The sequence below is a fragment of the Engystomops pustulosus genome, unplaced genomic scaffold (assembly GCF_040894005.1).
Source record: "Engystomops pustulosus unplaced genomic scaffold, aEngPut4.maternal MAT_SCAFFOLD_148, whole genome shotgun sequence".
NCBI lineage: Eukaryota > Metazoa > Chordata > Amphibia > Anura > Leptodactylidae > Engystomops > Engystomops pustulosus.
The window spans coordinates 26,106-41,610 of record NW_027285028.1 but is presented as its reverse complement, the minus strand read 5'-3'; the positions used below and the strand labels follow the sequence as shown (position 1 = coordinate 41,610).

At 53.9% G+C, this 15,505-nt stretch overlaps 1 protein-coding gene across 1 annotated transcript in view; it reads right to left on the bottom strand.

The window, feature by feature from the left end:
* The window catches only part of LOC140108561 (SH3 and multiple ankyrin repeat domains protein 2-like), a 197,728-nt gene extending 182,869 nt beyond the window's left edge, over window positions 1-14,859 (bottom strand). The window contains exons 1-2 of the mRNA XM_072131823.1: window positions 14,746-14,859; window positions 11,615-11,692 (exon numbers count right to left, since the gene is read on the bottom strand). Of these exons, the coding sequence (XP_071987924.1) occupies window positions 11,615-11,692; window positions 14,746-14,805 (138 nt within the window). The 5' untranslated portion in view covers window positions 14,806-14,859. The remainder of the gene's footprint in view (window positions 1-11,614; window positions 11,693-14,745) is intronic.
* Between the last annotated feature and the right edge of the window lie 646 nt (window positions 14,860-15,505).

Genomic DNA, 15,505 nt, shown 5'->3' with positions numbered 1-15,505 from the left:
TGGTGGTGTCATGGATCCATCCTGCCTTGTATCAGCGGCTCAGGCTGGTGGTGCTGGTGTCATGGATCCATCCTGCCTTGTATCAGCGGCTCAGGCTGGTGGTGGTGGTGTCATGGATCCATCCTGCCTTGTATCAGCGGGTCAGGCTGGTGGTGGTGGTGTCATGGATCCATCCTGCCTTGTATCAGCGGGTCAGGCTGGTGGTGGTGGTGTCATGGATCCATCCTGCCTTGTATCAGCGGCTCAGGCTGGTGGTGGTGGTGTCATGGATCCATCCTGCCTTGTATCAGCGGCTCAGGCTGGTGCTGGTGGTGTCATGGATCCATCCTGCCTTGTATCAGCGGGTCAGGCTGGTGGTGGTGTCATGGATCCATCCTGCCTTGTATCAGCGGCTCAGGCTGGTGGTGCTGGTGTCATGGATCCATCCTGCCTTGTATCAGCGGTCAGGCTGGTGGTGGTGGTGTCATGGATCCATCCTGCCTTGTATCAGCGGCTCAGGCTGGTGGTGCTGGTGTCATGGATCCATCCTGCCTTGTATCAGCGGCTCAGGCTGGTGGTGGTGGTGTCATGGATCCATCCTGCCTTGTATCAGCGGGTCAGGCTGGTGGTGCTGGTGTCATGGATCCATCCTGCCTTGTATCAGCGGGTCAGGCTGGTGGTGGTGGTGTCATGGATCCATCCTGCCTTGTATCAGCGGGTCAGGCTGGTGGTGGTGGTGTCATGGATCCATCCTGCCTTGTATCAGCGGCTCAGGCTGGTGGTGGTGGTGTCATGGATCCATCCTGCCTTGTATCAGCGGGTCAGGCTGGTGGTGGTGGTGTCATGGATCCATCCTGCCTTGTATCAGCGGCTCAGGCTGGTGGTGGTGGTGTCATGGATCCATCCTGCCTTGTATCAGCGGCCCAGGCTGGTGGTGGTGGTGTCATGGATCCATCCTGCCTTGTATCAGCGGGTCAGGCTGGTGGTGGTGGTGTCATGGATCCATCCTGCCTTGTATCAGCGGCCCAGGCTGGTGGTGGTGGTGTCATGGATCCATCCTGCCTTGTATCAGCGGGTCAGGCTGGTGGTGGTGGTGTCATGGATCCATCCTGCCTTGTATCAGCGGGTCAGGCTGGTGGTGCTGGTGTCATGGATCCATCCTGCCTTGTATCAGCGGCTCAGGCTGGTGGTGGTGGTGTCATGGATCCATCCTGCCTTGTATCAGCGGCTCAGGCTGCTGGTGGTGGTGTCATGGATCCATCCTGCCTTGTATCAGCGGCTCAGGCTGGTGGTGCTGGTGTCATGGATCCATCCTGCCTTGTATCAGCGGCTCAGGCTGCTGGTGGTGGTGTCATGGATCCATCCTGCCTTGTATCAGCGGGTCAGGCTGGTGGTGGTGGTGTCATGGATCCATCCTGCCTTGTATCAGCGGCTCAGGCTGGTGGTGGTGGGGTCATGGATCCATCCTGCCTTGTATCAGCGGGTCAGGCTGCTGGTGGTGGTGTCATGGATCCATCCTGCCTTGTATCAGCGGGTCAGGCTGGTGGTGGTGGTGTCATGGATCCATCCTGCCTTGTATCAGCGGGTCAGGCTGGGGGTGGTGGTGTCATGGATCCATCCTGCCTTGTATCAGCGGGTCAGGCTGGTGCTGGTGTCATGGATCCATCCTGCCTTGTATCAGCGGGTCAGGCTGGTGGTGGTGGTGTCATGGATCCATCCTGCCTTGTATCAGCGGCTCAGGCTGGTGGTGGGGGTGTCATGGATCCATCCTGCCTTGTATCAGCGGCCCAGGCTGGTGGTGGTGGTGTCATGGATCCATCCTGCCTTGTATCAGCGGGTCAGGCTGGTGGTGGTGGTGTCATGGATCCATCCTGCCTTGTATCAGCGGCTCAGGCTGGTGGTGGTGGTGTCATGGATCCATCCTGCCTTGTATCAGCGGGTCAGGCTGGTGGTGGTGGTGTCATGGATCCATCCTGCCTTGTATCAGCGGCTCAGGCTGGTGGTGCTGGTGTCATGGATCCATCCTGCCTTGTATCAGCGGCTCAGGCTGGTGGTGGTGGTGTCATGGATCCATCCTGCCTTGTATCAGCGGCTCAGGCTGGTGGTGGTGGTGTCATGGATCCATCCTGCCTTGTATCAGCGGGTCAGGCTGGTGGTGGTGGTGTCATGGATCCATCCTGCCTTGTATCAGCGGCTCAGGCTGGTGGTGCTGGTGTCATGGATCCATCCTGCCTTGTATCAGCGGGTCAGGCTGGTGGTGGTGTCATGGATCCATCCTGCCTTGTATCAGCGGCTCAGGCTGGTGGTGGTGGTGTCATGGATCCATCCTGCCTTGTATCAGCGGCTCAGGCTGGTGGTGCTGGTGTCATGGATCCATCCTGCCTTGTATCAGCGGCTCAGGCTGGTGGTGCTGGTGTCATGGATCCATCCTGCCTTGTATCAGCGGCTCAGGCTGGTGGTGGTGTCATGGATCCATCCTGCCTTGTATCAGCGGCTCAGGCTGGTGGTGGGGGTGTCATGGATCCATCCTGCCTTGTATCAGCGGGTCAGGCTGGTGGTGGTGGTGTCATGGATCCATCCTGCCTTGTATCAGCGGGTCAGGCTGGTGGTGGTGGTGTCATGGATCCATCCTGCCTTGTATCAGCGGCTCAGGCTGGTGGTGGTGTCATGGATCCATCCTGCCTTGTATCAGCGGCTCAGGCTGGTGGTGGTGGTGTCATGGATCCATCCTGCCTTGTATCAGCGGCTCAGGCTGGTGGTGGTGGTGTCATGGATCCATCCTGCCTTGTATCAGCGGCTCAGGCTGGTGGTGGTGGTGTCATGGATCCATCCTGCCTTGTATCAGCGGGTCAGGCTGGTGGTGGTGGTGTCATGGATCCATCCTGCCTTGTATCAGCGGGTCAGGCTGGTGGTGGTGGTGTCATGGATCCATCCTGCCTTGTATCAGCGGGTCAGGCTGGTGGTGGTGGTGTCATGGATCCATCCTGCCTTGTATCAGCGGGTCAGGCTGGTGGTGGTGGTGTCATGGATCCATCCTGCCTTGTATCAGCGGCTCAGGCTGGTGGTGGTGGTGTCATGGATCCATCCTGCCTTGTATCAGCGGGTCAGGCTGGTGGTGGTGGTGCCATGGATCCATCCTGCCTTGTATCAGCGGGTCAGGCTGCTGGTGGTGGTGTCATGGATCCATCCTGCCTTGTATCAGCGGCTCAGGCTGGTGGTGCTGGTGTCATGGATCCATCCTGCCTTGTATCAGCGGTTCAGGCTGGTGGTGCTGGTGTCATGGATCCATCCTGCCTTGTATCAGCGGGTCAGGCTGGGGGTGGTGGTGTCATGGATCCATCCTGCCTTGTATCAGCGGGTCAGGCTGGTGCTGGTGTCATGGATCCATCCTGCCTTGTATCAGCGGGTCAGGCTGGTGGTGCTGGTGTCATGGATCCATCCTGCCTTGTATCAGCGGGTCAGGCTGGTGGTGGTGGTGTCATGGATCCATCCTGCCTTGTATCAGCGGCTCAGGCTGGTGGTGCTGGTGTCATGGATCCATCCTGCCTTGTATCAGCGGGTCAGGCTGGTGGTGGTGGTGTCATGGATCCATCCTGCCTTGTATCAGCGGCTCAGGCTGGTGGTGGTGGTGTCATGGATCCATCCTGCCTTGTATCAGCGGGTCAGGCTGGTGGTGCTGGTGTCATGGATCCATCCTGCCTTGTATCAGCGGGTCAGGCTGGTGGTGGTGGTGTCATGGATCCATCCTGCCTTGTATCAGCGGGTCAGGCTGGTGGTGGTGGTGTCATGGATCCATCCTGCCTTGTATCAGCGGGTCAGGCTGGTGGTGCTGGTGTCATGGGTCCATCCTGCCTTGTATCAGCGGGTCAGGCTGGTGCTGGTGTCATGGATCCATCCTGCCTTGTATCAGCGGGTCAGGCTGGTGGTGGTGGTGTCATGGATCCATCCTGCCTTGTATCAGCGGGTCAGGCTGGTGCTGGTGTCATGGATCCATCCTGCCTTGTATCAGCGGCTCAGGCTGGTGGTGCTGGTGTCATGGATCCATCCTGCCTTGTATCAGCGGCTCAGGCTGGTGGTGCTGGTGTCATGGATCCATCCTGCCTTGTATCAGCGGCTCAGGCTGGTGGTGGTGGTGTCATGGATCCATCCTGCCTTGTATCAGCGGCTCAGGCTGGTGGTGGTGGTGTCATGGATCCATCCTGCCTTGTATCAGCGGCTCAGGCTGGTGGTGGTGGTGTCATGGATCCATCCTGCCTTGTATCAGCGGGTCAGGCTGGTGGTGGTGGTGTCATGGATCCATCCTGCCTTGTATCAGCGGCTCAGGCTGGTGGTGGTGGTGTCATGGATCCATCCTGCCTTGTATCAGCGGCTCAGGCTGCTGGTGGTGGTGTCATGGATCCATCCTGCCTTGTATCAGCGGCTCAGGCTGGTGGTGGTGGTGTCATGGATCCATCCTGCCTTGTATCAGCGGCTCAGGCTGGTGGTGCTGGTGTCATGGATCCATCCTGCCTTGTATCAGCGGGTCAGGCTGGTGGTGGTGGTGTCATGGATCCATCCTGCCTTGTATCAGCGGGTCAGGCTGGTGGTGGTGGTGTCATGGATCCATCCTGCCTTGTATCAGCGGGTCAGGCTGGTGGTGGTGGTGTCATGGATCCATCCTGCCTTGTATCAGCGGCTCAGGCTGGTGGTGGTGGTGTCATGGATCCATCCTGCCTTGTATCAGCGGGTCAGGCTGGTGGTGGTGGTGTCATGGATCCATCCTGCCTTGTATCAGCGGCTCAGGCTGGTGGTGGTGGTGTCATGGATCCATCCTGCCTTGTATCAGCGGCTCAGGCTGGTGCTGGTGTCATGGATCCATCCTGCCTTGTATCAGCGGGTCAGGCTGGTGGTGGTGGTGTCATGGATCCATCCTGCCTTGTATCAGCGGGTCAGGCTGGTGGTGGTGGTGTCATGGATCCATCCTGCCTTGTATCAGCGGCTCAGGCTGGTGGTGGGGGTGTCATGGATCCATCCTGCCTTGTATCAGCGGCTCAGGCTGGTGGTGCTGGTGTCATGGATCCATCCTGCCTTGTATCAGCGGCTCAGGCTGGTGGTGCTGGTGTCATGGATCCATCCTGCCTTGTATCAGCGGCTCAGGCTGGTGGTGCTGGTGTCATGGATCCATCCTGCCTTGTATCAGCGGCTCAGGCTGGTGGTGGTGGTGTCATGGATCCATCCTGCCTTGTATCAGCGGCTCAGGCTGCTGGTGGTGGTGTCATGGATCCATCCTGCCTTGTATCAGCGGGTCAGGCTGGTGGTGGTGGTGTCATGGATCCATCCTGCCTTGTATCAGCGGCTCAGGCTGGTGGTGCTGGTGTCATGGATCCATCCTGCCTTGTATCAGCGGGTCAGGCTGGTGGTGGTGGTGTCATGGATCCATCCTGCCTTGTATCAGCGGGTCAGGCTGGTGGTGGTGGTGTCATGGATCCATCCTGCCTTGTATCAGTGGCTCAGGCTGGTGGTGGTGGTGTCATGGATCCATCCTGCCTTGTATCAGCGGCTCAGGCTGCTGGTGGTGGTGTCATGGATCCATCCTGCCTTGTATCAGCGGGTCAGGCTGGTGGTGGTGGTGTCATGGATCCATCCTGCCTTGTATCAGCGGCTCAGGCTGGTGGTGCTGGTGTCATGGATCCATCCTGCCTTGTATCAGCGGCTCAGGCTGGTGGTGGTGGTGTCATGGATCCATCCTGCCTTGTATCAGCGGGTCAGGCTGGTGGTGGTGGTGTCATGGATCCATCCTGCCTTGTATCAGCGGGTCAGGCTGGTGGTGCTGGTGTCATGGATCCATCCTGCCTTGTATCAGCGGCTCAGGCTGGTGGTGGTGGTGTCATGGATCCATCCTGCCTTGTATCAGCGGGTCAGGCTGGTGGTGCTGGTGTCATGGATCCATCCTGCCTTGTATCAGCGGGTCAGGCTGGTGGTGGTGGTGTCATGGATCCATCCTGCCTTGTATCAGCGGGTCAGGCTGGTGGTGGTGGTGTCATGGATCCATCCTGCCTTGTATCAGCGGGTCAGGCTGGTGGTGGTGGTGTCATGGATCCATCCTGCCTTGTATCAGCGGGTCAGGCTGGTGGTGGTGGTGTCATGGATCCATCCTGCCTTGTATCAGCGGGTCAGGCTGGTGGTGGTGGTGTCATGGATCCTTCCTGCCTTGTATCAGCGGGTCAGGCTGGTGGTGGTGTCATGGATCCATCCTGCCTTGTATCAGCGGGTCAGGCTGGTGGTGGTGGTGTCATGGATCCATCCTGCCTTGTATCAGTGGCTCAGGCTGGTGGTGGTGGTGTCATGGATCCATCCTGCCTTGTATCAGCGGGTCAGGCTGGTGGTGGTGGTGTCATGGATCCATCCTGCCTTGTATCAGCGGGTCAGGCTGGTGGTGGTGGTGTCATGGATCCATCCTGCCTTGTATCAGCGGCTCAGGCTGGTGGTGGTGGTGTCATGGATCCATCCTGCCTTGTATCAGCGGCTCAGGCTGGTGGTGGTGGTGTCATGGATCCATCCTGCCTTGTATCAGCGGCTCAGGCTGGTGGTGGTGGTCTCATGGATCCATCCTGCCTTGTATCAGCGGCTCAGGCTGGTGGTGGTGTCATGGATCCATCCTGCCTTGTATCAGCGGGTCAGGCTGGTGGTGGTGGTCTCATGGATCCATCCTGCCTTGTATCAGCGGCTCAGGCTGGTGGTGCTGGTGTCATGGATCCATCCTGCCTTGTGTCAGCGGGTCAGGCTGGTGGTGGTGGTGTCATGGATCCATCCTGCCTTGTATCAGCGGGTCAGGCTGGTGGTGGTGGTGTCATGGATCCATCCTGCCTTGTATCAGCGGGTCAGGCTGGTGGTGGTGGTGTCATGGATCCATCCTGCCTTGTATCAGCGGGTCAGGCTGGTGGTGGTGGTGTCATGGATTCATCCTGCCTTGTATCAGCGGGTCAGGCTGGTGGTGGTGGTGTCATGGATTCATCCTGCCTTGTATCAGCGGGTCAGGCTGGTGGTGGTGGTGTCATGGATCCATCCTGCCTTGTATCAGCGGGTCAGGCTGGTGGTGCTGGTGTCATGGATCCATCCTGCCTTGTATCAGCGGCTCAGGCTGGTGGTGGTGGTGTCATGGATCCATCCTGCCTTGTATCAGCGGCTCAGGCTGGTGGTGGTGTCATGGATCCATCCTGCCTTGTATCAGCGGGTCAGGCTGGTGGTGCTGGTGTCATGGATCCATCCTGCCTTGTATCAGCGGGTCAGGCTGGTGGTGGTGGTGTCATGGATCCATCCTGCCTTGTATCAGCGGGTCAGGCTGGTGGTGGTGGTGTCATGGATCCATCCTGCCTTGTATCAGCGGCTCAGGCTGGTGGTGGTGGTGTCATGGATCCAACCTGCCTTGTATCAGCGGCTCAGGCTGGTGGTGCTGGTGTCATGGATCCATCCTGCCTTGTATCAGCGGGTCAGGCTGGTGGTGGTGGTGTCATGGATCCAACCTGCCTTGTATCAGCGGCTCAGGCTGGTGGTGGTGGTGTCATGGATCCATCCTGCCTTGTATCAGCGGCTCAGGCTGGTGGTGCTGGTGTCATGGATCCATCCTGCCTTGTATCAGCGGGTCAGGCTGGTGGTGGTGGTGTCATGGATCCATCCTGCCTTGTATCAGCGGGTCAGGCTGGTGGTGGTGGTGTCATGGATCCATCCTGCCTTGTATCAGCGGGTCAGGCTGGTGGTGCTGGTGTCATGGATCCATCCTGCCTTGTATCAGCGGCTCAGGCTGGTGGTGGTGGTGTCATGGATCCATCCTGCCTTGTATCAGCGGCTCAGGCTGGTGGTGCTGGTGTCATGGATCCATCCTGCCTTGTATCAGCGGGTCAGGCTGGTGGTGGTGGTGTCATGGATCCATCCTGCCTTGTATCAGCGGCTCAGGCTGGTGGTGGTGGTGTCATGGATCCATCCTGCCTTGTATCAGCGGGTCAGGCTGGTGGTGGTGGTGTCATGGATCCATCCTGCCTTGTATCAGCGGCTCAGGCTGGTGGTGGTGGTGTCATGGATCCATCCTGCCTTGTATCAGCGGCTCAGGCTGGTGGTGGTGGTGTCATGGATCCATCCTGCCTTGTATCAGCGGCTCAGGCTGGTGGTGGTGGTGTCATGGATCCATCCTGCCTTGTATCAGCGGGTCAGGCTGGTGGTGGGGGTGTCATGGATCCATCCTGCCTTGTATCAGCGGCTCAGGCTGGTGGTGGTGGTGTCATGGATCCATCCTGCCTTGTATCAGCGGCTCAGGCTGGTGGTGGTGTCATGGATCCATCCTGCCTTGTATCAGCGGGTCAGGCTGGTGGTGGGGGTGTCATGGATCCATCCTGCCTTGTATCAGCGGGTCAGGCTGGTGGTGCTGGTGTCATGGATCCATCCTGCCTTGTATCAGCGGGTCAGGCTGGTGGTGGTGGTGTCATGGATCCATCCTGCCTTGTATCAGCGGCTCAGGCTGGTGGTGCTGGTGTCATGGATCCATCCTGCCTTGTATCAGCGGCTCAGGCTGGTGGTGCTGGTGTCATGGATCCATCCTGCCTTGTATCAGCCGGTCAGGCTGGTGGTGGTGGTGTCATGGATCCATCCTGCCTTGTATCAGCGGGTCAGGCTGGTGGTGGTGGTGTCATGGATCCATCCTGCCTTGTATCACCGGGTCAGGCTGGCGGTGGTGGTGTCATGGATCCATCCTGCCTTGTATCAGCGGCTCAGGCTGGTGGTGGTGGTGTCATGGATCCATCCTGCCTTGTATCAGCGGGTCAGGCTGGTGGTGGTGGTGTCATGGATCCATCCTGCCTTGTATCAGCGGGTCAGGCTGGTGGTGGTGGTGTCATGGATCCATCCTGCCTTGTATCAGCGGCTCAGGCTGGTGGTGGTGGTGTCATGGATCCATCCTGCCTTGTATCAGCGGCTCAGGCTGGTGGTGGTGGTGTCATGGATCCATCCTGCCTTGTATCAGCGGGTCAGGCTGGTGGTGGTGGTGTCATGGATCCATCCTGCCTTGTATCAGCGGCTCAGGCTGGTGGTGGTGGTGTCATGGATCCATCCTGCCTTGTATCAGCGGCTCAGGCTGGTGGTGGTGGTGTCATGGATCCATCCTGCCTTGTATCAGCGGCTCAGGCTGGTGGTGGTGGTGTCATGGATCCATCCTGCCTTGTATCAGCGGCTCAGGCTGGTGGTGGTGGTGTCATGGATCCATCCTGCCTTGTATCAGCGGGTCAGGCTGGTGGTGGTGGTGTCATGGATCCATCCTGCCTTGTATCAGCGGGTCAGGCTGGTGGTGGGGGTGTCATGGATCCATCCTGCCTTGTATCAGCGGCTCAGGCTGGTGCTGGTGGTGTCATGGTGTCTTTGGGCCCCTTGGTAACGCCACAGCCTACCTGAGTATTGTTGCTGCCCATGTCCATCCCTTTATGAGCACAATGTACCCTGTAACATCTGATGGCTACTTTCAGCAGGATAATGCGCCATGTCATAAAGCTGGAATCATCTCAGACTGGTTTCTGGAACATGACAATGAGGTCACTGGACACAAATGGCCTCCACAGTCACCAGATCTCAATCCAATAGAGCATCTTTGGGATGTGGTGGAACGAGAGATTCGCATCATGGATGTGCAGCCGACAAATCTGCGGCAACTGTGTGATGCCATCATGTCACTATGGAGCAAAATCTCTGAGGAGCTTCCAGCACCTTGTTGTATCTATGCCACGAAGAATTCAGGCAGTTCTGAAGGCAAAAGGGGGTCCAACCCGTTACTAGCATGGTGCACCTAATAAAGTGGCCGCTGAGTGTACGTTTCCATTGAAATGCATAGGATCGCTAACAAGCAAAATACCGCATTGCATGCGTTTTAAAGGAAACATATATGTGACCAGCCTGAGCCCAAGCCCAAGTGTTTGCATTCTGGTGATCGCACCCAGAAGCTCCCTACAGAATGACAGCAAGCAGAGATCTAGAAAACTGTGATGAATTGATACTGAGGGCACATTCACACGATGCTTTGCGTTTTTGACGCATTCCACTGGCATCAGCCTTGATCACACGCTGAGGTTACATTGTGTTTCCATTGCATCTGCTAAAACGCAATGTAACCTTAGCATGTAATCAAGGCTGAAGCCAGTGGAATGCGTCAAAAACTGCAACGCACGACGCGACGCAACACATCGTGAGAACGCACCCTGATATTGATGACTGAAAGTACTGGAAAACTGTAGGTCTTTTCATTATACAAACAATATTTACTTGCTGAAATGGGACAACCCCTTTAAGCTTTTTTTTTTTACAGCCGTGTGGATCTTCATGCAACTTTGTAACAAAAAGGAAATATTAAAAATCGATTACAAGAATATTCTGGGCTGAAAAAATTGATGAGCATAGTATAAGTTCAGATTAATGGGCACCCCCAATATAAAGAACCCCCACAAATCAGTTGAGCTCAGCAAGATGGGCCCGGAAGCAGACAGCGCCATCCTTTGTGTAGTGGCCAAATTGACTAACGAACAGAGTATGAACTGCAGTAATCTGGTCTCGCCACTGCAATGAGGATGGCGCTGTCTGCTTATTATTCAGACTTGCTTAGGAACAGCAGAAGTTTGGGGCCGCTACGGGATATTGGATCCCACTAATATGTGGATTGAATATGCGAATAGGTCAGCAAAATTTTGCATAAAAACTGCCTAAAACGGGCACATATTAAAAAGCCACACGAATAGACCAATGTGAGCACAATTTACATACTGAAGGAATTTACTGTAAATCAACAAGTTATTGCTCTTTTACAAAAAACACCGAAACCGAGGCCATGAAATATTTGGCCGCCTTCCACAAATGTGTTAAAAATACATCCAGTGCGCGCGCCAGCAGATGTTATGTTACCGAAATCTACATGTTCATCGAGTCACAGACAAAAATACAACTTTAGATACATTCACCTTCATTCAACTTTGTATCAAACGATTCCAGGACAAAATAGCAGGAAACTCAACTCCGAGACTAAGGGTGATGCCACACATGGCGTTTTTGGGCTGTTTTTTAGTTAGTGCGTTTTCGGATCGTACAAAACGCATGCATTTTTGGAAAACACATGCGTTTTTGTCCGTTTTTAATTGCGCAAATTATGAAAACCGGACAAAAACGCTTGCATTTTTTTTACGATCTCAAAACGCACTAGAACTTTAAAACGGCCCAAAAATGCCATGTGTGGCATCACCCTAAAAGCGAATCCACCTTAATATCCTACATCACGTCACACAAGGTTCTCCGGATTATATTCCATAATTTTTTTAATTTTTGCTATTGAATCCCACAACTTAGAATCCTGGAAGCCTCTTCACGGGGATGAGATTTGGGGATTTTGTGGATCGGCCATTAATAGGGAATGACAGTGCGGGTACAAGGTGGCATCACACAGAGCAGGGGAGAGCGTTGTATGAGGGGGCGTTATACTAATGGGGAACACAGGTGGGAGTTAGTAAGCTGTGTGGGGTCTATGGGTGTCGGAGTAGAGGCCGGGGGTGGGGGGGGGGGGGGGGGGGTTGTCAGATCTCAAGTTCTTCCAGGACTATTGTATACAGACTGATGGGGATCTCTCTGTTCTCACCTGGAAAGGCGTCTGGCTGTTGTAATTCTTGATCTCCTTGTTCCCTCCTCTGAATAGAAGGACCCGTGCGCAGCTGTCCTGGATAAAGACAGAACCAGAAACTTCATCAATAAAAGACACTTAAAGGGAACCTGTCAGAGCATTTGGGACACTAAACCACCCACAAGTGGTTTAGTGTCCAAAAAATCGCACAAAAACCTTTATACTTACCTAGAGATGGTTCCGAGGAGACACATCGGACCCATCTCTTTAATAAAGCCAGAGCAGCACACCCTGGATTCACAGCGCATGCGCAGTGAGGTTGGGGTTTAGTATTAGGGATTCACGGTGCATGTGCAGTGAGGTTGGGGTGTAGTATTACGGATTCACGGTGCATGCGCAGTGAGGTTGGGGTGTAGTATTACGGATTCACAGCGCATGTGCAGTGAGGTTGGGGTGCAGTATTACGGATTCACGGTGCATGCGCAGTGAGGTTGGGGTGTAGTATTACGGATTCACAGCGCATGTGCAGTGAGGTTGGGGTGTAGTATTACAGATTCACGGTGCATGCGCAGTGAGGTTGGGGTGTAGTATTACGGATTCACGGTGCATGTACAGTGAGGTTGGGGTGTAGTATTACGGATTCACGGTGCATGTGCAGTGAGGTTGGGGTGTAGTATTACGGATTCACGGTGCATGTGCAGTGAGGTTGGGGTGTAGTATTACGGATTCACGGTGCATGTGCAGTGAGGTTGGGGTGTAGTATTACGGATTCACAGTGCATGTGCAGTGAGGTTGGGGTGTAGTATTACGGATTCACGGTGCATGCGCAGTGAGGTTGGGGTGTAGTATTACGGATTCACAGCGCATGTGCAGTGAGGTTGGGGTGCAGTATTACGGATTCACAGTGCATGCGCAGTGAGGTTGGGGTGTAGTATTACAGATTCACGGTGCATGCGCAGTGAGGTTGGGGTGTAGTATTACGGATTCACGGTGCATGTACAGTGAGGTTGGGGTGCAGTATTACGGATTCACGGTGCATGTGCAGTGAGGTTGGGGTGTAGTATTACGGATTAACGGTGCATGTGCAGTGAGGTTGGGGTGTAGTATTACGGATTCACGGTGCATGTGCAGTGAGGTTGGGGTGTAGTATTACGGATTCACAGTGCATGTGCAGTGAGGTTGGGGTGTAGTATTACGGATTCACGGTGCATGCGCAGTGAGGTTGGGGTGTAGTATTACGGATTCACAGCGCATGTGCAGTGAGGTTGGGGTGCAGTATTACGGATTCACGGTGCATGTGCAGTGAGGTTGGGGTGTAGTATTACGGATTCACAGTGCATGCGCAGTGAGGTTGGGGTGTAGTATTACGGATTCACGGTGCATGCGCAGTGAGGTTGGGGTGTAGTATTACGGATTCACAGCGCATGTGCAGTGAGGTTGGGGTGTAGTATTACGGATTCACGGTGCATGCGCAGTGAGGTTGGGGTGTAGTATTACGGATTCACAGCGCATGTGCAGTGAGGTTGGGGTGCAGTATTACGGATTCACGGTGCATGCGCAGTGAGGTTGGGGTGTAGTATTACGGATTCACAGTGCTTGTCCAGTGAGGTTGGGGTGTAGTATTACGGATTCACGGTGCATGCGCAGTGAGGTTGGGGTGTAGTATTACGGATTCACAGCGCATGTGCAGTGAGGTTGGGGTGCAGTATTACGGATTCACGGTGCATGTGCAGTGAGGTTGGGGTGTAGTATTACGGATTCACGGTGCATGCGCAGTGAGGTTGGGGTGTAGTATTACGGATTCACAGCGCATGTGCAGTGGGGTTGGGGTGCAGTATTACGGATTCACGGTGCATGCGCAATGAGGTTGGGGTGTAGTATTACGGATTCACAGCGCATGTGCAGTGGGGTTGGGGTGCAGTATTACGGATTCACGGTGCATGCGCAATGAGGTTGGGGTGTAGTATTACGGATTCACAGCGCATGTGCAGTGAGGTTGGGGTGCAGTATTACGGATTCACGGTGCATGTGTAGTGAGGTTGGGGTGTAATCAGTCGGCTTCATGGCGCATGTGCAGGGACTTGCTAAAGGGCGATTTGGGACACTAAAACACTGGTCCATAAGGATCTTTGGGTGGTTTGATTTCCCAAATCGCCCTGACAGGTTCCCTCTGAAGGAAACTCCTATGAGAATCCATCCTGAAAATCCAGGGACATTACTCATAGATCCAGTCACCGGGACTGTGGTATCTGCCTATATTTATTATCCATGGCCTTCTCTCTTTTAAAATCAGCTATTAAAATTATGTTAATTATAATGATAGCTGATACATTGTGCAGGAGCTTTTCTCCCTCCCACTGTGTGAGATAACATCCGGCATAAGAACAGGGGAAGTGCTGAAAGGGAGGACATTGTTACAGCCTGTGAAGCTACAGTACAGAGGAGCTCTGGTAACACCCCCAGGAACCTTTAAAGTTCAATAGCATAATTTTAAAAGTTGATTTTAGAAGGGAGGAGGCCATGGATAACAAATATAAGAAGATACCACAGTCCCGATGCCTGGATCTATGAGTAACGTCCCTGGTTTATCAGGATGGGTTTTAATGTTGGATTCCCTTAAGGGGATTGTCCACTTTAAGGAAATAAAAGATAGTGTTTGTGAAATGAAAAGTTATACAATTTTCCATTATACTTTATGTATCATTTCCTAACAGTTTTCTATAAAATGACAGCAAGCAGAGATCTAAAAAACCGTGGGGAATTGATACAGAAAGTAGATTGGAAAACTGTATAACTTTTCATTACACAAACAATATCAATTATTTGCTGAAAGTGGACGACCCCATTAATTATGTATAAGTTATAACCGATGAAGCATCGCTATCTCCTCTACCTGTCATTGAACGCTTTCCTCTGTCTCAGCTTTTCATTCTGCTGATGTTACCTCTGTGTTCAGCCCTGAGGGGTCTGCGTCAGGCTCAAGTAACAAATATAGACCTTTAATTAAACAGCATTTGCCTTTAATTAGAGCAGTTCCCCCCATAGCCCCTGTGGGTATAGACGCCGAGCCCAGAACTTGTCTGTATAAGTCAGCTGTGTTCTGTGTAGACTGTCCTGGGCATGTGAGCTGACAATCAGATGCGTCTTACCTGGTTGTACAGAGCACAGATGTGGAGCGCCGTGTTCCCCGATGCGTTCTGCGCCCCCATGTTGGCTCCGTAGAACAGTAGGTGCTCCAGGTGCTGGTAATGGCCGTAACGACAAGCCTGCGGAGTAGCACAGCGTGATCAGGATGTGATACAATGTATTCCGAACTATTCTGATACAGATACTAAACAATTTATCAGGGTCCTGCGCATGCGCATTACACCTCTCCCCAAAAATATCAGCAGCTGTCCCCTCATTACTAACCACAAGTAATAGCAGTGCACGGTCTGACCCATAGAAGGAACACATAGGGGACACCAAAAATATACTATTTTATGTAAAAGCTGCAATGTACTTATAGGAAACTGTAACCGAAATTGTAATAAACGTCTATTTTTTTGCACTGATTTGCACTTTCCTAAGTAATCCCTCCCAAAATACTATACCACTTACCACCCTAGTGGAGGTAAGGAGGACACTACGGATAAGTTTGAGCTTCTCAGCTGCATTCAGAAGATACAACGTATTATTGTAGTCGGCACAGAGCCCTAGATTCCTCTTCAGTGACAAGCGATGGCGTCTATAGATTTACGGACTATACAAGTGCTGCAGCGAGACAAGTGCACCAGTAGAGGGCGCCAGAGAACCAGTGTAGTGCCAGAGACTCCCTATACATCATTTACATGGAGAGATGAGATACATCAGTGCAGGGGATGAGATACATCAGCAGGTGGGATGAGATACATCAGCAGGTGGGATGAG